At 38.9% G+C, this 23,893-nt stretch overlaps 2 protein-coding genes and 2 long non-coding RNA genes across 15 annotated transcripts; 2 read left to right on the forward strand and 2 right to left on the reverse strand.

The window, feature by feature from the left end:
- Positions 1-27: 27 nt before the first annotated feature.
- Positions 28-7,911, forward strand: LOC111260235 (uncharacterized). 2 transcript variants are annotated; one of them, XR_002680194.2, is made up of 4 exons: positions 28-726; positions 2,878-2,966; positions 3,175-3,320; positions 7,275-7,911. It is a non-coding gene; the product is annotated as an uncharacterized LOC111260235 (long non-coding RNA). The 2 variants fall into 2 exon arrangements; XR_002680195.2 differs by lacking the exon at positions 3,175-3,320.
- Positions 6,756-10,882, reverse strand: LOC111260234 (uncharacterized). 4 transcript variants are annotated; one of them, XR_002680191.2, is made up of 5 exons: positions 10,673-10,882; positions 9,783-9,973; positions 9,019-9,206; positions 7,268-7,404; positions 6,756-6,943 (listed from the first exon to the last, which is right to left on the reverse strand). It is a non-coding gene; the product is annotated as an uncharacterized LOC111260234 (long non-coding RNA). The 4 variants fall into 4 exon arrangements; XR_002680193.2 differs by having other exon boundaries at positions 9,783-9,838; positions 10,668-10,879; XR_002680192.2 differs by lacking the exon at positions 10,673-10,882 and adding an exon at positions 10,469-10,527.
- A 50-nt stretch (positions 10,883-10,932) lies between these two features.
- Positions 10,933-19,337, forward strand: LOC111260230 (BRCA1-associated protein). 8 transcript variants are annotated; one of them, XR_015310952.1, is made up of 12 exons: positions 11,014-11,136; positions 11,428-11,574; positions 12,443-12,565; positions 13,036-13,238; positions 13,506-13,761; positions 14,142-14,374; positions 15,133-15,371; positions 15,523-15,758; positions 15,890-16,081; positions 17,298-17,553; positions 18,034-18,092; positions 18,813-19,337. XR_015310952.1 is itself a non-coding variant. In XM_086968217.1 (11 exons), the coding sequence occupies exons 2-10, from the start codon at positions 11,485-11,487 to the stop codon at positions 17,517-17,519; spliced, it is 1,794 nt and encodes a 597-aa protein (XP_086824343.1). In that variant the 5' UTR covers positions 10,933-10,996; positions 11,428-11,484; the 3' UTR covers positions 17,520-17,553; positions 18,034-19,337. The 8 variants fall into 8 exon arrangements, 6 of the variants coding, with proteins under 6 accessions (XP_086824343.1, XP_086824344.1, XP_022688561.1 ...); XR_015310953.1 differs by having other exon boundaries at positions 17,298-17,525; XM_086968217.1 differs by lacking the exon at positions 11,014-11,136 and adding an exon at positions 10,933-10,996 and having other exon boundaries at positions 18,034-19,337.
- Positions 19,338-20,619: 1,282 nt separating this feature from the next.
- Pgant7 (N-acetylgalactosaminyltransferase 7) lies at positions 20,620-23,893 on the reverse strand (the record flags this gene model as incomplete). Its single annotated transcript, XM_022832829.1, is given in 2 exon segments — positions 20,620-23,115; positions 23,489-23,893. A coding segment is annotated over 1 exon segment (1,785 nt). The 3' UTR covers positions 20,620-20,836.

The following is a 23,893-nucleotide window of genomic DNA, read 5'->3' on the forward strand; positions in this document are numbered from 1 at the left end:
AGGAGCTCTTTACTATCTCATTTGTATTATTTTCAAATTAACTAATTATATAATACAATGTAATGCGATATACATTACGTAGTACAAACAGAAGAATCCTGATGCAAGATTACGTTGTATGAGGACCATAAAATCAGATTTTTCTGTGCCGTCATGCGTGTTATGTTATTCAGTAGGGTGTCGTAGGTCGCTCACTCGCGGTGTCGGACTTGCAAGAACGTCACTTCGTTGAAGTGAGCGATGACAGACAAATCATCGTTTACGCTAGCTTCGACGGGTTTATTCAATCCGATGTGTCGACAACGCATAAAAGATGCATAATGTACGCTATTTGAAAAAAGGAAGAGAACGGATGCAGAATAATCCACTCAAACAAATGGACGCTTCCAACCAGCGCCTTTGGATGGCCACTCTGAAGAAGCCCCACACTTGTAGTCCTTTCGCTTAGAACCGTGCTCAAAGTGTCCCGCTGGTAGCGCGTTTGCCTACTAAACTTAGAGAAATATGAGATCGCATAGCTTCCTAACTAGGCGCAGCCACGCCTCGTTTCGTACTGAAACGGGCTGTTAGACCTTTGAAACGTTGTTTAGGACTGGATGTGAAAACTTCAGGTCGGCTGGAAGAACCTCAGCAAGGTTTTGCTAACTCTGATTGTAATATCAAAAGCCGATTCCAGGAAACGAGTCGTATTGGAATGCAATCGACGGTCAGCTTAAAAAAATCCAGGTAACGAAGCTATGCTTGAAATGAACTCAGCAGATGCTAATGATAATTGGCAGGCGAACCGCATTTGTAAAATTAAATATATATACTTCATTTATTGTAATGGCAACTAAATGTGAATTTACGAGTGTTTTCGGGGCCGGTCTGCTATGCTATTGGTTGCCAGTGAGTTCCCGTTTTTAGAGAATGATCATTTTTGCTCATTCTTAACTCAGATATCGTTCCTCTAATGTAGTGCTTTGGTAAATGTTGGCAACGTTAGTAATGTTGAATAAAAGCTAGGATTTAAGACAAACAATGTATCTATCTTTGTCAACTTCCGGCATTGGTCATAATGTATACAACCATCTAATGAAAATGTATGCGCGACGCGAATGATATTCTCTGACGGATGAACTTCCTCAATGCTTTCTCTGTGCTCTGACATTAGGATTTGACTTATTTCTATATCACGAAAACCTGGTGTTATCCGTGTGTCTAAGGATATGTTATCAACTAACATGTTGCTGTTATCGTTGTTCTTTAAGCTGCCCACAAACTGACATATAATACGATTGCCGCGGCACCCAGCCAGCTTCTAACCCTTGTCTGCTACATTCCAGGACCTTTGGTCATAAAGGAGATTTCGGCCAATCTTAAGGCTGTATTAAATGCTTAATGATAAAGATCACCCAACGACTCAAAGCTTTCTCTCGATCCACTTTAAACGCTTATTGAAAACAGCAGAGAAAAATCGTGAGACTTTGATTAAACGGAGAATCTATTTTCAAAACGTAGATGGTGAGCCTGTAGTTTGGGCGAAGCCTAGGTGGAAAATAACGTTGCTTAGTACTAGTGAACTATAATAAATGGTATGAAAATGACGAAACGGAAGAGCTGCAACAATGAATTCTTGTTTTTCCTGCGTCTTAATATTTCACCATAATGTTCACGGATCACATCGTTTTGTCCAATCGTCAACTCCCAAATTAATTAGCTATTTGAAATAGTTCCTCCTATGGCTCGAAGTTGACCAAACACGGTATCAAGAAGGCGTCGACAACTTCTCTCTGTGTTAACTACGTATGTTGCAATCGTTTAAATTCTACTCGCTTTACAGCTTCTAGAAGGACAAAAGGTGGAAAGGTTCGTTTTTTTTTATCAGGCTTTTTCGCCTTAAAAGCGATACTCAGCTGATTGGACTTTTGTTTCCATCTTGTATACGATGAACACACTTCATCTGGATATTTTCGAAACCTAAATATTAAAAAAAAAAATTTCGGCTTACCATCGGCCAAACAGTGAGCCCTACTCTCGTCGGAATCATTCCCTCCATCAAGTTCACTCTCTATCGGTCCGATCTTCAAATAGACAGGTATAACGATTCAATAATAGACTTGCTAGATGCCTATGGAATTATTTGGCCGCCATCTGCTTCTGGGTTCTCCGCCTTGCTAACACCTTTAGCCCCATCACCAAAGCAGCGTCGTCTATGGTCCTTGCAGGGTTTGAAGCCCTATCCCTCACAGCCGGCCGAAGCTTTGCTTCTCTTTGAGATTCCGGCGATCTTCGCTGCGCCGATCTGCTACCAACAATATCAAGATCGGTCAGTGAACCAAGCACTGTTGTTTTGGCCAACACAAAGCCGAACTGGCCGACCGATGATTAAAACATTTTTGTACGCGAAGTTCGCTAATACTGGGTGGATATATTCTTTTTACATTGGCTAAAACTGCGACATAGACGGATTTTAAAAGTACTTACTTCGGCTTTCCAGACTTCTCCCACAAATCGCTTGCTTAGAAACCTCAATCCATCTTTTTCGGTGTAGACATCTAAGAGATAAAACCACAGAGGGCACTCATTGATTAAATAGTACGTAACAAAGAACCGCATGGTACATAACACAGGCAACGAGAGAACATGCACGAAAACGGACACGAATCCCCGATGATTTGTACGTGCCAGAATGACGTTTTGTAAGCCCCTATCAAACGAAGTAACCTTACTTAGCTGCACATCGAACCCTTCCTTGGCATATACCCCTGATTCAGAACCAGACCCATCGAAGCGCTCACAAACTAGATAGACTACTCAACAATATCCGTCTAAAGATCTACAGAGGATGCTTGCACGAATCTGTCGTAAATGCAACTGGCATTTTGTTCATTTCAGCGCATTTGAACCTGTGCATCTCAAGGACTGGTGAAATTAACAGACAGCTGCGGCTAGGCAAGATCGTACTAAGATGCGGCGTGCAAGAAGTAAGTATCCAGGAAATTCTCGGTAGACGCCTACCGTAGTACGATTAGCTTAAAATGCCAAGTTGCTAGCAAATGCTTTCATTGAGCCTTTTTTGACCCATTTAGGGCTTTTCCCCTTAGTTTTTCACACCCCGAATTCAAACCCTTACAATGATTCTTCTCTACTCTAAATAAGATTTCAAAATGATCCCTGTTGTTGTGAACGCAGTGACTTCACGTAAGGCCCGCATCGGAGAGCGCCCCAAATTTTGAAGCGGTCGCAACCTGTTTTTTTCAGAAAGAGGAGAGATCGCCCATAAGGCCTGGATGACCTGACAGATTTCATTGGGCTCATAGCGCTTGAGTAGAAGGGTCGTAAGTAATGACTGAAAGTCTCACATTTTAGCAACCGTCATTTGGGGTCCAGACGTGCTTATACCACTGCCTGATCGGTTCCAGGTGCATTGACAATGGACTGCGAACGCAAACCTGCATACCCACTTATGCCAGAGATACACACTGGCGGTATCGCATTCTGTTGGGGGCTGTGTGGGTAAATAGTAGTAAATAAAAATCGAAGAGTTTAGTCTGTCAATGCGCCTATACTAGCAACAACATCTCTATATTCTCACTAACTTGACAGTACTTACAAAACAATCTAATAATTTAAATTAGTATGAACTCGTGGTGTAAACACATGAAAAGTTAACTGGCTCCGCATGACTTGTGTGAGATGAAATTCTGCGAGCTTCCTGAGGCGATTTATCAGCATAACTTGTTTTGTGACCATGCTCACTGCGCCAAATCGCCTACAATAAAAGCCGGACTTTCTAATAATTCGCAAAACAGTTTTGACTACTCGAAAACTCGACATTGACTACAAAATCTACGATAGCATTGGCGCTGCCAGCAGGTACTCAATTTCGCACTTAACGCAAAACTCACGCTCAACGTTACTTCGATTTTTTTTTTCAAAATATAAAAGGTTAGTGAATAGTTGGCAGGCGAATGTAGCGCCACAAGCGTGACCACGGAACGGTCGTTACCAACAAAAAGAGAGTATGCTATTGGTTTTTTTTTGATACAGTACTTCATAAATCGGCTTTTATTTTTCTACCCTGTTTATCGTTGTAAGATGAATTATTTCACAAAAAACGTAAAAACATTTTTTTTGGTTACAACTGTGGTCACGTCGACAGATGCCACCGCTGCACTCTATATGTCAGGTGCGATGCCTTCAAGGCATGACATTCCTGCCAACCCCGTCACATGGGTAATCAGTACAAAATCTGAATTTCCCTGAAAATTTATTTTTAGTACTCTATCTACATGTACTGAAAATACCATTCCTGATGCTTAGGTTTATTTAATGAGACTTACGTTCACCACGATCCCATCTTCGATTCGCTTCCTACCACTCACTAGTTATCTGTGAAACGTACTTTCTTATTGTGCAAATAATTTTTTAATAGTCATTGTGCGTCAGGCGATATTCGTATGCGTAGTCTCATTGAATTTTCACGCAGTTAAACTCCGCAAAAAATAACCTAGTAGTATCATGTTTTATACTGATCTCAGATTAAAAAGAAGTATAAAACACAAGTCCATAGAGACCAAAAAGCCGCAAAGGTATTGAAAATGTCGCTATAGCTTATTGGAACGATACGATAGTAAATGGACATTCTCCTCTTGAAAACAATCGCTAATTTCTGTAGTAAGAATACAGGGATCGTCTAGGATCACTGAAAATGGCTTTTTATGCAATTTCGATAAATCCTTAAAATCTTTAAATCTCAACCTTATTTAGGATCTTCCGCTCTGCTTTAGGAAAATCTGCGAATTTTTCGCAAGCAGCACGCGAGGTCGCGATGAGGTGCAGCGACGATATACGTAAACTCGCCTTTGTAGACTTTCATTCCCTGTGCCCCTGCCATGACGAATCTTGTCTTGGATCCTGACGCCAAAAATAGTGCATAAACGGATTCCAGCAACGACTAAAAGCCCGATGAAGCTTTTCAGAGTTTCGACTAAGCACTTTGTCATTCGCGCCTAATCGCAGAAACCTTCTGCGCAGTCCACGATGCTCTTTCCTTCTGAAGCGAATTGAATATTCTGTTTCTGGAGACTTTCATACTTGTTTCCTTCTATTCATCTTTTTTTTATTGTCGAATATAATATTGTATATTATCTAAGTGCTGAGGATGGCGCTTGTTGATACCATAAGTTATTAGTTATTTTTGGATTTTCTAGTGGGTGACAACTCTTTCTGAAATGAAGAGTTGTATGTATGTTTTGCCGCGACATTGAATGATTTTAAAAGTGTCTACTTATCTATATAAGTGTTACATGCTTTTCTTATCATTACCCAAGCTTTGAGTATGAGTTCGAATTAAAGATTTTTCAAAGCTGTTACATACTTCGTTCGACAAATGTTCTTCTGAGCTGCCTAGGACAAAGTGCTGCTAGGAATTCTTTAATTGCTTTTCCTTTTTTTGCTAACTGCGATTGTTTGATTTGGTTATTCTTGAACTTCTTAACTTAATTTTGCAGCTTCAAATACGAATAAGTGTAATTTTTTTGTTTTTCTAATCGTCTTCTAGATGGCGCGAAGTACAAATTCAAACGCACATTGTGCGCATTAGCATGTCCATTTCTAGTTGGCCACGGTTTACATTGCGTAGTGGCATTAGCAAAAAAACGTTTTTCAACGGTGGAGCGCGCTAAATATTTGTTCCGGATTTACCAGGATAAGTATTCTGCTGTAAATATTTTGTAGTATTCTAATAATTCTATAATTTTTAGATAAGTGGCTCTATGCACTGATAAATTGTATCTTAATTGTGATTCGAATGTAGCGATCTAGACGATTTTGTGATTTCTTTTGTGCCCTGTACATTTTCCCTAGCCGTAAATTTGCTAATAGATTTTAATTCACTAATATGAATCTACTAGAGTAGTTTCTTCTGATTCTGATTTCGGGAGAGTTACATTCTGCCTCTGTTTGGCTGACTTTGACATGATGCCTGACGAATACTCAATCGTTCTTGGAATAAGCTTAACTGGTAACCGACGCCACGCTTCAATATTTCCTCTCATTCAAGATTGATTCTTTCTGTGTAAGTCCATGTCTAAATAATAAAAGGAAAGCTTGCGATTATTCTATTTTATGCTGATGTTGGAATCCTAGTCAGCATATGCTCTGCAACTTCCACATGCGTGCACTGACTTAAACGAGCAGATTATTTGTCTACGCCACGAATGGTGCTATGGAATTTCCCTGAGTTGCCTCATGATCAATAGGGCACTTCTGAAATCATGCTCCTACTTAGAACCTTTTAGATGTCTCATTGTGAACAAAATTAGCTGTTCACCCTGGCGTTCTTTAAATCCCAACTGCGGTTTATAAGAAACCTTCAGGGTTGGGGTATACAACTCGGGCAACGCATACGTATGGCTACTTATACTGTGCTAAGGTATACTGGTATGAATCTTATTAGATGTCGTATGACTGGTACATATATAAATACGTTTTGTTCTTAATTGACGATTTGAATATTTATGTCAAGTTACCCAGATAAGGCGTTCCTTTGTTCCTCTCGATAAGCTTTTTTTGGATCTTTTATGTTTTGAACAGCATATTTTATTCTTTCAGTTACTGGCCTATAAGTAGATACCTGCTGTTTAAGTATATACTGCTCTCGTTGCTTCTCCAGGTCCGTTCCAGCGTCTGTATCTTGGTTTTTTGGCATTTTGGTGGCGAAGATAGTATAAAACATAAATTGATATTACGTCTATAGAAAAATCACAGAATTATAACATATATAATACTTCATTTATTATTATAAATTTAGTATCTAATACAGCAGATCTTTTGAGAGATTAACGGTTTGAAGATTGCGTTGTAACCATCCATGGCAGTAATCTGCCTGCGCAAATCGGCGCAGGAACTTTTGGAAGGTACGGGGGCGACTGTGATCTTTACGTTGCTCGGGTAAAAGCTGTGGGATTTGACAAAATGTTAACATCAAATAATAAAATCCTTTTCAACTGCAATATTACATATTGTTTATGAAGCCACACTTGGCATTGATAAGCACCGAAAAGGCGTTCTAATTCATCATACTCTATTCGGATTCCTAAAAGGCCATCCCATTGACAAAGAATGAAATTATTTTCGTCAACGTATGCCATCGGACATGCATTTTGACGTGGTAAACATTTGATGACGGTTTGACATCTTTGCGCTTACGGGTTATGTTTCTCCCCGTAGCCTGTGAAAGGTTTTATGCGACGGGTACTGACTGACTTTTTTCTCTACGTACTTGCCAGATGAGAAATTGTACGTTGGCCACATCTTGAAGAACCATCTCAACGACGTTTGCACAGCCCCGCCAGTGTATCTATGGCATCCGACTGGCTCACTGCTCGAATATTAACGCAAAAATGTCAAAACGGATGTCTGAAACGGGACAAAGATAGTATCATGTTAACACCAGTTTGACCTATTTGGAAAATTGCCGAATGCGGAGATTCGGACCTGCCACGGAACGTCGCCACGTTCTTGCGCTGCTTCTCAACGTGGCTGCCGCAGGCAGTTTAGTTGTGATGGAAGAAACAGTGTCGCCTTTTTTCGAGAGAGAAATTGCACAAATTATCAAATCAGCTGCGTGGACTGAGTAGCGAAATAGAAGAGCGAAACCATTCCATAAAATCTTTATTTATACACAAAATAAAATAAAATGTGTGTTCATTAAGATGTCACATAGACTCTTTTATCATAAGGCCGTGACATACGCACATAGACATGGTATAAAGAAACATTAACCGCCCTTTTTGATGCGCCATTTTTAGTACTCAGACCACACACTGGTAAGTGTTTATGTACGAATATAAGAAGCGATTTGAGTTGCATCAATTATTCCTAATAATAATAACAATAAAAATAAAAAAAGGAGTTGGTAATATAGCACAATTTGATATTTATTTCTTGAGGACAGATTAATATTTAACGCTAGCATGATTATTATCCTTACTGTAACATTATTTCTTTTAGTACCAGATTAATTATTAGAGTAAACGCAACTTCTTTTAGGAGATACCTAGAGAGTGTTAACGTTGAATTGTTGTATCTTAACGATTCACTTAAAATGAATTGATTTTTATTTGTAAAAGTTGAAGTCGAAGCACATTGGTAGTGTACTGTTTTTTTTACACGTTAACATCGTATATTTTTTGGAAGTTGTTTTTAAGTTAATTCTACTTCGGATAATGTTCTATTTGTAGGCAGCTTCTGAGGTCTGATGGCCGAATGTATTCTCGGTTGATATGCCTTGGTCGAAACTTGTTTTTCTAAACGCTGAATCTTTTACAAATATAAAAAGCTGAATTCACGACTAATAAAGCAACAGTAGATAAATAAATGACGAATGCATACACAAGTGAAAATTAGCGTAACAATAATATTAGTTACTGTTACTATTATTTATTGTCGTTATTGGGCTCTGACAAATATAGAGCGTTGCGTTTATTGAGATCTAAACAGCGACAGAGGAAGCGCTATGACGACACGATGATACAGTGCAAACCGAAATCAGTGAGAGAATGCCCCTGTTGTATGCCGAAGACATACTTTATCGGGTTCATTATGCTGGGCCTGACGTTGCCCTTAGTTTATAATATTGCATTGAAAAATGCGATCCAATTGCTTTTTCAACGTTTAACTCTATTATTACCGCGTATCATGTTCCCACTGTGGCATCTATCATTAAAGTACTGCAGATCAGCAGTGCAGGTGGTACCGCCTTTTTAGCTTCGTGCAGCTTACCCAAATACCGGATGTAGCAATCGTCATTTAAATATGAAAGAGGACAGCGACATTAAAGTTTGATGAGTCTACTAGATAATTTTTAATTTGATTGCAGATAGTGTCTCCCGTGTTTAGAAGTCTAGGCAGAAAACAGCGTACAATTAAAGTGTACTTCATGTAGTAAAAAGAATAAAGTTTAAATGAAACGCTGTTTTTGTTTATATTTTTGCAATGATCTTAACTAGCAAGTTATGTTTTCTTACTTACCCAATACATAGATGTACATATGGTTGTAGTTGACAGTTATCGCGAATAGCAACGAGAGAGCACAGAGCATTTATGGGAATACGAAGCTATTTATGTGACATCTTTAAAAGAGCACATAGATGAAACTTTCACTAGTTGTAACGTTGACCATACAAGCAGCACGAAATATCAGCCTAAGCAGATAAGGCCTATAAGGCAAAAGAACTGTACTTGAGTTATGGAAAATAAAACATTCAGCATGGCTCTGCGAATCGTATATTTATATGATTTGGTATAATTTTATTATTAGGCTTTCACTTTAAAAGAAATCAAGACTGAAGTTCCCGATGGCGAGACTCATCATACATCGGTCACTAAAAGAACATTTCTGTTATGTTTCAGAGGGTTTTTCGCCTACAGCGAATATGGTGTATGCTAAACAGCATGTGTTATGCTATACATTTTGTTTAATAAATTCGGCCTAAGTAAATTAATAGCCTTTCCTAATCGCGGGCCTCTAATTCAATATTTCAGTGTTAATGCATTATTTTTTAAGCCTATAATTTTTACGTTATTATAAAGTTTACGTATTCGTCGTATCAGTTGCAATTACTTGATTCGTTTAGTTAATTTCAACCCTCTGCCAACAATGGACATTTCTTAGTTTATCAGAGGTCTTCATCTCACAGACCAAGTATCTAATGGCCTTTAAGCAAGGTAACTGAAAAATAATTACAGTTAGTCTTTATATAAGAGCTAGTTCCTTGTCAGTCTAATAGACAAACCTTATAAAGAACCTCAGCTAAATCTAGCTGACGCGGTCGGTGTTGGCGAACTTCAGCTGGCGAAAGCAGAAGGCGTAAATGAAAACACGCATCTCATCTTTACATCTCTCCAACTGGGCGTGTTGTGATTTGATGATATTACTTCAGTGGAAGAGACAATAAAAATGCAACCACTCTCTCGAGGTTTGGTTCTATCAGAATTAGAACGATTCAAAAACCTTAGCACTTTGGATAAGTTAGGCTTTACATGGTGATACATAAATATTGAACTACAGTAAGAAATCTAGTACCTCTTCCCTTATTTGCATATTGTCAAACCAATGAGTACAAAACTTTTAGGTTTAAGTCCACATGTATCTTGAACTTGTTTCGAAACATTGAAAGTAGGGAAGGATCCTCGATATTTTGAGTTTTTTCGTATGATACAAACCTTTGTTATCTATGTCTATAAATGGTGCTTTAGCTCTAGCTCATTTAGGATTGAGCAACTTAGAAGTGAAGCGCTGTAATACGTTTATATAGAAAAATGGTTAATTGATAGAAGAGATATGGCTATAACTGAACGTTCTTGTTCGTAAAAAGTGGAAGGCAATATTCATCATAACTTTTAGCGCCTCAAAGGTCATTCGATAGAGCACGACAAAACAGACAATGCATGCGGAAATAAACCTTAGTAAGTACCATACCGGGTAACAGTATCGTTTTGCATACTCTACACTACATTGTGATGTATGTTTAATTCCTGTACAGCTTCTGTAAAGGCAACTACCGTATATATTTTAGGATCAATCACGCCGTGAGCGCATATTTTAACAATGCCAAATTTCTATTAACTACTAACATTTTTTCTATATTTGCATCAATACAAAGAAAATAGATACAAACATCACCATTTCTCGCTCCTGTCATTCGTCATTGCAATACATTTAGCATAAGAGAGCTCTTTAAAAATGACTGTAAAATCCTTGCCCATTTATTACTAGGTTGATAGCAATAAACGATGACCAGGTTAATCGCTAGTCCAACTAAACCACTTAAATAAATAACTATGAAAATTAAAAATCTGTATTCGGATCATCTTAAGATTTATTTCGTTCTACGATTAGGCAGTCAAAATTTGCGCCAAGTGATTCGAACGAACAGGTATTTGCGAGCAGACGACGCTGCCGTTTGATGATCACAAAATCAAAAATGAACGCATCTCTGTCCAAGAGGTAAGAACTGACGAAGAATTAACATAAACAAACGTTAAATCCCTAAGTAATAAAAATAATTCTTAATCTTTTAATTCATTTCCACGAATTGGAAGTACCACGAACCAGAGTATTGAAACGAATCCAATTAAGTCAAATAGGTTAGACTTACGGAACTTTTTGCTTTTATGAAATTCAGTTTTAGTTTGCATTTTTCTTTTAATATTCTTTACGTCCGACAGCTGACATTACAGTATATTAAACTGGCTTACTTAAAACTCATAGTGTGTGATAATCTTATAGCAGTTGGTGAACACTTGGCAGTAACTGAGCACATCATGGGTGTTCAGAGTGTTATGCGTTCGGTATAAAGTTTAATTTTCTAATACTGATTTTCCTTGAGGGAAAGTTGCCTAACTGATGCCCCATTAACAATCGTGATTTTGGAGCAGCGCAAATACCTAAAATGGAAATGTAATGAGTGATGTAATGTACTGCGTAAGTTTGCAATGAGCCGAGACGTTCATTTCGTGAGAATTCGTATTCAACTGGAGCCCGGTTGCGAGGTCATCCCTCAGGTTGCCTACAGTTCGGATAAGGTAACTGACTTATCAGTGTTGTTCCTTATACTATAGGCACATAGCACATTACAACTTGAAGGATTTTTTGGATGGACCGCGACAACAAGCCAGAATCATGTGAACTAAATTCTAATAAAATTCGCTCTGTTCTTGAATTTCGTTGTCGAACAATCTATTATACATAACAGCATACCTCTACCGAACAATAAGAAGCATAAATAGTAAAAAGTGATTAAAAGAATCGTATCGCGCAGGAACATGGTGACGAAGCCAAGATTTCTCTCACATGGAAGAAGTACTTAAAATTAACTTGTGCCACTTGCTTTGTAATTATCGGCTGAAAGATTATTGTTATATAGATTCATAGAACTTGTCAGCTTGATCCTAAATATAGATAAGATTATGCTACGTATATAAAACTACATATATAAATGCTCCATTGTGTAACCCATCTTTTGCAGTACTTGCATTTGATCACAGATGTGCTAGAATTTATTAGCACAGGTCGAGCAGATTATTTTTCACGTACAGATCTTTTTTTGCCTATTTTCACATCACCATACAAGGGGACCTATTTTTCAGAATCACTTATATTATACGAATTTTGAATACGAATAAATGGACTACTTGGAGCAATGCACTAAGTTAATTTCAGCGTTAGATATAAGAGTTACCGCCAAGAAACAAAAATTGTGGCGCTGGTTACTACAGTTAACACGCGGTTTTGTCATGATGTATAATTTAATCTAAAGAATAATATGTTAATTTAATAGAATAGTATTGTAAATACTGTTAATTATATCCGTAAAAGTTTCACCTGCATCTAATCAGATGGTCTTTGTAAATTCCATTGAATAATGCCTGCGTTTTTACACTTATGTTTTAGAGCGAGCGAGACGAACTTCAGTCAATCGGTGTTCCAAAAAGTAGCGAAAGCTCGAATCCTGAAGAGGCCCTACGAGAGCGTCTTGGGAGACGGCGCTTTGAAGAAATTCGTATAGAAACCTTGGTGAGGTTAAAAACCTAAACTAGGAAAAAGTAAAGTGTTTATACACAACACGATGTAAACAAGCTATAACGAACAACAGACTCCTTTTCAATTTATCAGCATACAAAACTTTATTTACATATAATTTCTAATGGAAGTGATGGAAATCAGACGGTACCTGAAATGGCTTCACTAACCAAGTCCTGCAGTAAGATGTTACGTGTTATAAATGTAAACGGGCGACGCAGTGACTACAACGAGTTAAGAAAAACGAGCCATGGGATAGCGGGTATTTTGTAGTAGAATTACGAAAAGGAAACGATTTCAAAAAACAGTGCAGTAGCTGGTACTGAATCTGTGACCATTGTCCAATCGCAACATAAAAAATATATGCTTCTCAGTTTTAGTATGACGATAATCAACTTTCATAATGAAAAAGAAGCATTTGTCGTGATTCCTTAACTAATGTCTTCTGACGGGTTTATTTCAAGATGGATACCAAGAAACATCAATCAAAAGCCGGAGAAGGCGAAGGGTCGAGGTGTACGGAAGTTCCTGAAAGAACAGTTGATGATGCAAGTGGTAGTGGACAGCTCGAGCAGGTTCAGTTCTTCAGTGGTAATCATTGCGTTGAAGTGACCAAGGGCATTTTACATCTATTCAAAGAAGATCGGAAAACCACCATTGACCCCGAGTATGTGTAGCCTATTTATTCTTCCAGAGCTATTTAGAAAAGTATGTTTTGATCTAAAGTTCAAATAGATATGTTCTTATGATCGGATTCTACAATTCGAAAAGTTCTTTGAACTAATATGTGTATAATACAGGAGCTAGAATTTTTTTAACTTTTAATTTTTTTTAACTAAGTCATTAAGAATATTTGACGAGGAATGCGCCAAACATGTTTAATGTAGTCGAAAACTGGTAACAAAGTAACTTTTGATATGTGTATTCCACACAGCTGTAGCCGATCTCTGATGCTATGTATGATGGCGGTGCCGGCCTACTTACCACTACACGATCTGCTACAATTTGTGGCACCATTTTCGCCCCACACTGAGCATATTCGCGTCATTCGTGATGGGAAACCTAATGTGTATATGGTTCTTTTACGTTTTCGGTCTCAAAAGGCCACCGATGAGTTCTACGAGGGTTTCAATGGAAAACCCTTCAATTCAATCGAGGGTGATATCTGCCACCTTGTTTACGTTGCTAAGGTAAGCTTGCACTTGTGATCAATTTGATCATGACCAAGACGCTAAATATTTTCAAACGTGAAACATTTTCTTCAATGTTAAGTATTAATCTGAGTGCTTTACTAATTGTGTACAACTACATAGAGTTTCAATCCTGTTGCAGATATATGGTTAACAAGTAGAACATTATAATCTGCAATTGGATTGCAAAGCTATGTAACTGTAATGAATTTTATTCAGTATCGTTTTATTTGTCATAGTGTATGACTGACTATCGTCAAAACAGTCATATGAAAATACAGTAGACTGACTATTTGATGAAGAAGTATTGATGTAGTGATGTAAAGTCAACTAAAAAGTTAGCAATTTTTTTACAAATCCGCTACTGGGTTTTCCTATAGGTCGAAGTAATTAGTGGAAGCAGCACGGAGGATAGTCGAAGTGATGGATACAGTTGGACGCGATTGGATGTAGGCCCTATTACAGGTCACACGGAGTTGCCTACCTGTCCTGTTTGCCTTGAGCGAATGGATGAAAGTATCGAAGGTGTATTAACTATCCTGTGTAACCACTCGTTTCACGATACCTGTCTCGCCAAATGGCATGGCGACAACAACACTTGCCCTGTATGCAGGTATGGCTCTTATACACAGTATTTATATACGTAGATCTATTTTCCTGTCAGTTGACAACTAATTAATCCAAGCGTCAATTCAACCTACGCATAGGTTTCTAATGATAGTTTTGATGCATTAACTAAACGCATATTTTCTGAGCATTGTACCAATGTCTATTTACAAATTGGGCACACACAGTAAACAGTTAATTGACCAATTTTGCTTAATAATAAGGTGCTTGACAGGGACAATGATACTTCAAACTTCTATATAATATCACTAGTAGAAGCTATTGACTCTTGTGTTAAATCTTCAACAGCTCCTCCCATCCTTTTAACGTCTTCTAGCCTTAAAATGGTTTTGACTGCAATCTATTTATGATGAAAATTAGTAAGGGTTTTCTCGTTTTTTTTTAAATGCCCTGTTAAAATGTTAAAGAGAGTTCGACGAAGTGAAAGATTTAGAAAGCACAAAAATTATTTTCTCCAAATTAAGAAGTCTGGTAGAAGACGCAGACTATACAGTTAGTGTTGCTAATGAATGCGAGAGTCTTGTTGATGACAAATCTATAAGTTATGTATGATGAGCTGCGATTTTGAGTACGACTAAACTTTAGACTCAGTTTAACGGAAATAAAACTTACAGTAATAATTAAATAGAGACAACCCAAGCGTCTACCGAATACGCATTTAGGATTTTTTACTAATATTTAAGTTCTGAAAAATATTGGACCTTTTGTAATATGAGAACCTCTTTTATTTCCATCATGTTACAGGTATACGCAAACTCCACAACTAGAAGCGGAGAACTGCTGTCAAACATGTGGAGCTACAGAGAATCTCTGGATTTGCCTCCTTTGCGGCCATATTGGCTGCGGCCGCTATGTGGCTGGCCATGCAAACATGCATTACAGCCGTACTGAGCATACATTTGCTATGCAGTTAGATAATCGCTCCGTATGGGACTATGCCGGTGATAATTACGTTCACCGTCTTGTGCAAAACAAAACAGATGGTTAGTGTTCTTAAATATGTCTAGTAATCAGTGTGTGAGTTTCGCATCGACATTAAGAAAACACGTACATATACCATGCTGTATATATTAGTGTGAACTTGATTACCGATCCTTATTTTGAACCCGATATTTATTTGGAACTGATCTACAGGCAAACTAGTCCAGTTGGAATCGCCTGTTGGCGGAGCGACTATGAACGAAAAAGTAGATTCGGTTCAGCTTGAATATACCTACCTGTTAACATCACAGTTAGAACAGCAACGGCGTTTCTTTGAGGAATCAGTCGAACAACAGGCGAAAGAAAGCGCTCGTCAAATCGAAGAGCTTAAGGAGAAGACACGAATCGCCGTCGAAGAAAGAAAGGAGCTTGAAGGAAAGATGGGACAGGTAATAATTTATTTATTTTTTAATTGTTCATGCCCCAAAGGTGACCATGTACTTCTGTAGTTCTGTGGACATTTCGAACGGCTCGTAAATTCATAACGGCTTTCCTTATTTGTATCCATGTTAATAACTAGGTGATTAAAGAGAGAGATTCAGCGCGAAAAAAACTTGACGCAATGACTATGCAATGTGTTAAAATCAAAAAAGAGTTGCAAGATGAACGTCAATTGAGTCAATGTCTTCTGGCTGATCAGAAAGGTTGGCAAACAAGACTTGAAGCACTCGAGACGAGCACAGCCAAATCAAAACAGGAATCCGATTCCAAGGTATGGTTCTTCTTTGTACCCAATCTCACATAAAATGAATTGAATTCAGGTGTTGATATCATTAAATCTAGCTATTGTATATCATTTCTTGCTGTGCTCCGTTACAAAATAAGCGAAGTCGGTGGTCCTCGACTCCTTGTTACTTTTTCATTGGACATCATCTTATTTTATATTACGGACATGCAATTTATTGGATAGCAGGATGATCGCAATAAGGAAACTACTCCCAGATTTGTTGACTATGCAGTTATATGTATGAAACTGTTATTGGGAGTAACAGACGGAATATACAATTATTCATGCCGTTACTGTATTGCGTTGCAGCTGACAATTTAAAAATCAGAGCAAAAGCTTTGGCCTGGCGCGCGTCATGTACAGAAACAACAACGCCCGTTGTGTTTTCCATGATGTTTCTGGTCGTTCTAATCGATTCACACATGCTTGCGAGCTATGGCATCCTCATTCAATTTCACTGTAAATATGAAAGTTGCACTATACATGTGTTTCACGTGCTTAAATAGACCTCATATGCCAATTCGCGGTAAACTTGTAATAGGCAAGATTTTCGCCGCAGTTTAGCTTAAGTTCCCCTTCTTTCGAGCAAATAGTAACGCTTCGAGCAGAATATCCAATCCAATTACCGTAGTCGCTTATGTTATGCCTAACAGTTAAGCTAGATCACATTTCATATGTCCAAAAATTTATCTCTAGATGAATGCTCACACGGCTGTCGCTATATGAAATTGGGCTAGTTTAAACATGTTCATATATGACGCTGGAGATGAAGCGATGACATTAGTGATTAGGTGTCTGTTGCGTGCCGACCGTAACAAACGTTTATAGTGCAGGCTATCGCAGACACAATTCTGTTTTTATGTGCGAACCGACTTTTAGAACAGTCGGCTACAGTTAACGGCGTAATTAATAATAAACTTGCCTTTGCCAGCAGGGATGCATTTATAAATGTGAGTATAACAATGTGCAGAACTAACCTACTTTACTAACATCATGGCGTGACTGGACTTTTGAATCAAAACCTATTCTGGGACAGGCATAATAAAGTAAATACGTCAGTACGGGTAATCATACATCTCCCACCACTCTTATTATCTTTACTCTCTCTATTATTGTTTACAGATTAATACTGGTGAAACTGAAGTCAAATTATGTTCACATTATTAGAAGTGAAGAGTAATAAATTACATTTCGATTTCAGATAAGTGAATTGGAGGAGCAGTTGCGTGATGTCCTGTTTTTTCTTGAGGCAAAATCAAAAATAGAGAGGCAGCCCGAAGAACTCCGTGAGGATATGGCCGGAGGAAGCATCCATATTACTCCGAGTGCAGGTGCCAGTAGTTGTTCAAGCAGAAGTACCCCTGGCAGGGGCACGGTGGCGAGCGGTGGAGCTCGACCTCGCAAAAGTAATCGGAAAAAATAAATGGAGGTAGAGAGTACCCATTCCGAATCAATAGGTAATGAGGGGGCATTATTGCAAACAACACTGCATTACGATAAGAAAGAAACCTTGCTAAAGAAAGAAACATTATAATAGTTCATTTTGAGTATTATCTGTGCATGCAGATGCCCGTATCTGTGATGCAGTACTCTCAGGCTGGGCTGTAAAATTTCGTAATGAAGAAATGGTGATATACAGTGCACCGTCACGCACAAATCGAAACGAATGAGTGAGCTCAATAACGTAAAAGAAGTGTTTCAGGTATGGAGTCAGAGAATGGTCATGTTATTGCTCGAAATCAGCTTCAAACTGACGAGCCGTGCTTTAATTTATTATAAGTAATGTCGTATCACTACTTAGTCATGATCTTAGTTTAGAAATGCGTAAAATAACTATCTGAAATATGTTCAGAGATTTTCATTAAATCTCGAAAACGTAAGCTTTTTGAATTATACATAGAATACGTACTCATTCAAGGTTTTATCATGCGTTTCAGTCAATTGAGTTTACCACGCAAAGACTTGGTTCTCTTCGTGCTTGATCTCTAAGGAAAAGGTTCATTCAAAAGCAACTTTGCATACATAAGTGAAGCATGGCACAATATATACAGCGCTCAGTAAAATGGTCACTTTAAATACTAAGAGTAATAAAATTACCGTCTGGTGACCGAGGAGGAATAATTGACTGTAGAGCCCAGCTCATTCGCAGTGTATCATTTATTGATAATAATGTTTTGCACAAGCTCTATTCGCTGATAATTAATCGTCACTATCTTTAACTGATAACGGAATTTTTTGAGACGATTCTTTACCTGTATAGATATAGGAATATATCTGTTAAAATCACCTCTACAAGGGAATATATACAGCGTGGTTTGTTCAAGTTATGGCGGACTCCTTGTCGTAATGGGCATCCATCCATCCGTTGCTTTGAGTGCCAAACGAGAGCCACTTACTTTTAGAACAAAAAACGTCATGGCGAATAGCATTGCGTCGTTTCTGGAATTTGAGTTAAAATAAGCTTTTAAACAATCTGGGCGAACTGTCATCAAGGTTTAGAACTTCTTTTGTTTGGCTGAAAGCGACATTGTTTTTTACTGTTAATTTTCGTACGGAGAAAAACTTTGATGGCTCAACCGAAAGATTTTCAATTGGGTTTAGGTTAAAAAAGCTTGAAAATTTATCGAAATGGTTCAAAACGTTACTTTTGATGCACACAGATATTTAATACGCGGTGTAGGTTCTGACATAAATCCTGCCGTAAATTCACTTTCAGACGGCTTCGAAGTTCGTGCTGGAAGCCAGCCGTCTGATAGAATGCGTAGCGGTAGCATCGGACGTGACATTTGAAACATTTAGAAGTTTAATTGTGAAATGACGGGTTTTAAAGAAAAAAAAAAATCATTGAGATAAGCTCCAACTGGTAGCCTATTTGAGACGTTGAGCCTTTTCGCACTTTTAGATTTTTTTGGTTGTTTTCAGTTCTTACATATACATATAATCTATTCTCCCAACAGCACCAGAACTTCATTGCAATTACAAATATCTCCTCAATGTTAGTCCACATACATCTTGCATGTAAAATATACCATTAAACGTTTTGCAGCGGATAATAGAAAATGTTTCGAATGCTTCCTTTATTACTTCGAAGGATAAAACTTGAAATAGTCATTTGATGCCTCAACCAGAATCATTCAAAATGCCCCCAACGATTAAATACTGACGGTGATACTATCCAATAATAACAAGCGCAAGAGCGACTTTTAATTGTTGCAGAATAAATGTTAATTTATGTCTTAAATGTATGTATCTTGAGTATATAAATATCCGTTCATTACTTACTCGTACGTACTCTGTTTCTTCGCCTTTCACTTCTCTATATTGATCAAAGAATCCAATTTAGTTTTACTTCAATGGTGAGCTTTGAATCGCTTAGATAATGCAACAACAGTAAAAATGAACAGGTGGTAGGCATGTTGACTTAATTGGTAACTGAAATTTCTTCAATAAATAAGCTATAAATATTAATAGCCATAAGATTAGATATTCCATTATTCTGACTTTAATTAGTCTCACTGGTACAATGTCAACAAAACATTATTTTATGCAACTTTGAGCAGCTATTTTAGTGAAAATGAATAAGCGCATTATAAATATATGCTGTGCTTCTAACCATGTATCATCAAACCACAGACGTATGCTTTTTAATGCAAACAAAAATTTTTACCGCGAAGTAGTATCTCTCACTAAGCCTAACTGGTTTAACCTTGAATAAATGCAGTAAGCTATAAGCTAAAAACATTGTTCGAAGCAGGGCGAAAAAGTATTGCTCAGCAAGCTAAAATGGTGTCTGGATTAGGTCTTTTTTAAATAAACAACTGTAGCAATTTCTAGCCCGCTAATACGCTTAAAGAATGTATTCGGTCTATATATATGTGTAGACTGTTATTAGCGGTAGTCAACTATTACGTGGTGTAAGTAAATGAAAATTCATAGTTCCCATGTGAAATCGCCCAAGAAAACACGGTTCTCTAACAAGCTAAGTAACTAAGTGAGGTCATCGTGTAGCTCAAGTATCAATCTGGGTCGTGCTCGCTGAACGAATGTTTTTAGCAACATGGCTTTTAAGCAAGGAAAAAGGTGCGTAGTTTTTTTTATCAAACTATTAAATGTAGGATCAACGAGACCTGCGTTATTCTTAATGGTAATATTTCGTTTAACCCGAACCCCATGGCCAGTTGGCTCTGGAATTCGATCATGGCCACAAATTCGGAAACCCTAAATATCTTTTATAAGAAAAAACATCGTGACCCTACTTTTCCGGACCTTTATGGTAAAATACGGAGACGATATATGACACAGTACTAGTTTCAATTTGGTTACACTCATGGTAAACGAGGTTCGGATCCAGGCGTAGACACGCCTTGTTTGGCGTTCTGGAAGCCAGCCAACCGCTAACGACTCAAATTCCGGACGTGAAACACATAAAATGTTAAATGTATTTTTACAGAAACGGCTTACACAGAAAAGCAAAGCTATTTGTTTCTTAAAGCTAGGTGGAACCTAAATTAAAACACAAGGTCTTTAAAAAAGTACGCTAAATATATATTTACACTTGTTGAGTGAGCAGTTTAGGTATAAATCGTCGATACATATTTCTTCATTTAAGACAGCTAAGTCATTGGATCATCCCAATTAGATCAGTGTTTCCTCATCAGCTTATATACATATCAATTCGAATGCTCTGGTTTTGATAATTGCACAGCGTAGGTCGTCAATAGTTTCTTGGCTGTAAACTATCTAATGTATTTCTTCCCAGTTGAAACGCTGCTCGTCCGTACTGGCGCAGTTAGCCAGCTTTAGGTTTTCTCCATCAAATCTTAAACATCGAGTTACAGAACCCTTGGTGTGCTTCATTTGTTGGGTATTAGGATCATACGACCACGGTCCGTCAACGGTGCCTAATTTACAGTAAATAAGAAACATATTGTTTGCGTTTGCATCAACACATCGTTCTCCGACCGCTAATTGACCCTCTTCGTTTAGTCTAAACAACTGGTTTCCGCCGCCGCCGTGGCAGTATGTGACACCAGCGTTACTAGGCGGATGCGCATGCATTGAGTCCACACAGCGTTCATCCAAGACAGGTTTAATATGGCCCCACTTATTATTGGGAGGCAAATAGGGAAAATGCTTTAGAACGTCGTAAGCTACCTCTTTCATAAACCAGGAAAATGATCGACATTGCAAACGTTTCTTGATTTCGAGCTGAGCTGTCAAGTCGCCCGCGTCGTAGCCTCGAGCCAAAGGCTCACGAGTGTAAAAATATTCTTTAAATTCGTCGAACCACACCTCAACAACGCGCTTGTAATTAATTGTAATTAAAGGCCCATTTCGTTTCTTAGCCAAATCGCCAAACGAGTAAGGCATAAAGCCGCGGTAAACATGTCCGACTCGAGAGCACGGTACCCACAGTATTTGACCTCCACATTGCCAAATCTTGAATGATAGCTCAAAATTCTCTCCGCCCCAAACCAGTAGTCCCGGGTCATAACCTCCTAGCTCCAGGAAGTATTTACGGTCCATAGCAAAGAGGCCACCGGCATGCGTTGGTGATTTGTAAGGTTCAGAATGGTATTTTCGTCGTTTGATTTCTTCTTCTGGAATCTCGATTTCCTTATAGAGCATTCCCCACTCAAATATACCCCGGAAATGCTGTTTCCCGTGGTACACCGGCCGGTATTCGAAGTTCTCGTGGTCGATGCCGTCGATTACAGGCACAGTCATTGTTTTACGGTTTGCTTTGATTGGAGCAAGAAGCGGCGGCAACCAGTTCTGCCCCACCTCGCAATGAGCATCCAGAAAGACGATCACTTCGCCCTTCGCTGCCTCAGCACCTTGACTTCGTGAACCGATAAGGCCTTTTCGTTCGGGATTACGAATTAAGCGTACGAGCCCAAGTGGGAAGTTTTTTTCGATGTAAACCTCCAGTTCCTGCTGCAAGTTTGCTTTGTCACTGAAATCGTCGACCAGTACAACTTCATGTAAAAATTGTCGGGGGCTTCGATTCACTACGGAATGTACCGTGCGCATGAGGACAGACAAACCCTCATTATGGAATACAATAATTACTGAAGCTTTCGGCATATGTTCTGGGTAGTGCCAATACTTACACTCGTCCAATCGGAAATCTGGCACGGTTCGATTCGGCGAAATCGTATCGGATACAATAATATTCATTCCATACTGACTTTTTAGCTTCTGCTGTTCCGAAGTGCGTCCGGTTTTAACATACGGCTTGCCACCTTCGCCGGGCCCAATAATTATGGGCTCTGGTCTTTCGAAGTTACCCAGTTCGCCAGCCCTGAACACGGGTAGCTCATTAGGATTATCTGGAGCAGCCGCCTCCGGGGGATGTACTACTAATTCAGCATGTTGCTGTTCAAGTTTCTGCTGAAGTTCCAATGCATCGGGCTGAAGAACACGGTTCCCTTCCGGATTAGGAAACAGAAAGATCACAACGAAGAAAAGACAAGCTATGAGGACCAATGACAATTTGATAAAACGTCCTAGTCGAGGAGTCATGTCGTTTCTGGTGTTGTTGCTCCCTAACGCCAGAAAGCATTAGCATTTATGCATAGACCGTCACTTGAAATAGGATCCAGTTAGCCTTTGCTGTATGTCTTGCTTGTGCTCACCTCAGACTGAAAGTTACCGTTGACAAGGATGCCTTAGCGCTCCTCTTGACACGTCACAGGGCAATAAGACCAACACAATAGATAAAACGACTCGTAGACTCGTCGGGGCTCCGGTTGCTTCATGGCTTGCGCTCCCGCCGGCTTACCACTACCACTATGACTATCATCATCAGAAGCTGTGTAATGCCGAGAGTGCTCCTGCTCAACTCTTTTTTCCCACCTGAATTACTTTGTTTGTGTTGTGCGTACGCGCTCCACGTAAATCTTCACCTGTTTGGATTTGTTTGCCTCGTCTATCCCATGAGTACGGCTCTCTCGGCAGCAGTGAACGCAGTGATAGACGTACGGCGAATGACAGGTCAAGTGGTCTCCTTAGCTACCCTGTTTAGACATCGATTCAACAAATTTCATTAACAAATTTTTACTTGGCGGTAGCAGCAACTAGGTGAGGGGTTGCCGTAGTTCAACACAAAATGTAATAGCACATATGTCGTTGTGAATCGTTGAGCGAATTTAGGTGAACGTAAAATCAGTCTGAGTTGCTGCTTGATGATAATACACCTCTGAGTCCTACTGTCACTATATAACAGCACGTTAGAATAATCGAACGACGATAGAATTACAACAATAATAATACTAATTAGAGCGTAATGGCTTCATATCGATACGGCTGCGAATAAATTTTGCTTCTGCTGTTTGATTGCCAACGCTGACAAACACTACGATCCCACAACAAGCAGTCGATTCAGCTTACCGCTTATCGTATTGCCACCGTCACAGAAGTGACACCAGGAAGCATAGCGTCGGTGACGCATATGCGCTAGCTGGCGAGCAAACGGTTTGGTCGACGATCATTGACAGACAGTCAGACAGTTAGACAGGAAGGCTGGAAGGGCAGCGGCAAGTAGTCGATCGAACAGATGATTGGCATGCAGGTGTACACATAGCACGGTGCTGCTTTCTGTCGTCGTCAGCAGGTCGCTATGCGGTACATCGAATACAAAGGATCGACCGGGTTCCGAGGAACACGGAGGGGATCTATTACATTATATGGGACAGTAGCAGACGAAATACGAGTGGCGCGAAGATAACGCTAAATTCAGTTGATTAATACTAGAAATGAATATGAGAAGACCAAAAACAATAAGTAATCCTGGCC

This window comes from Varroa jacobsoni, unplaced genomic scaffold (assembly GCF_002532875.2).
Source record: "Varroa jacobsoni isolate VJ856 unplaced genomic scaffold, vjacob_1.0 scaffold_413, whole genome shotgun sequence".
Classification (NCBI taxonomy): Eukaryota; Metazoa; Arthropoda; class Arachnida; order Mesostigmata; family Varroidae; genus Varroa; species Varroa jacobsoni.

Bases quoted from the DNA above. Each gene is read 5' to 3' on its own strand.
- LOC111260230 (XM_086968217.1), top strand. From the start codon at position 11,485: ATGAGCCGAGACGTTCATTTCGTGAGAATTCGTATTCAACTGGAGCCC. The intron at 12,566-13,035 runs GTGAGGTTAAAA...GTTTATTTCAAG, and splicing joins AAATTCGTATAGAAACCTTG to ATGGATACCAAGAAACATCA. The intron at 15,372-15,522 runs GTTAGTGTTCTT...ACTGATCTACAG, and splicing joins TGTGCAAAACAAAACAGATG to GCAAACTAGTCCAGTTGGAA.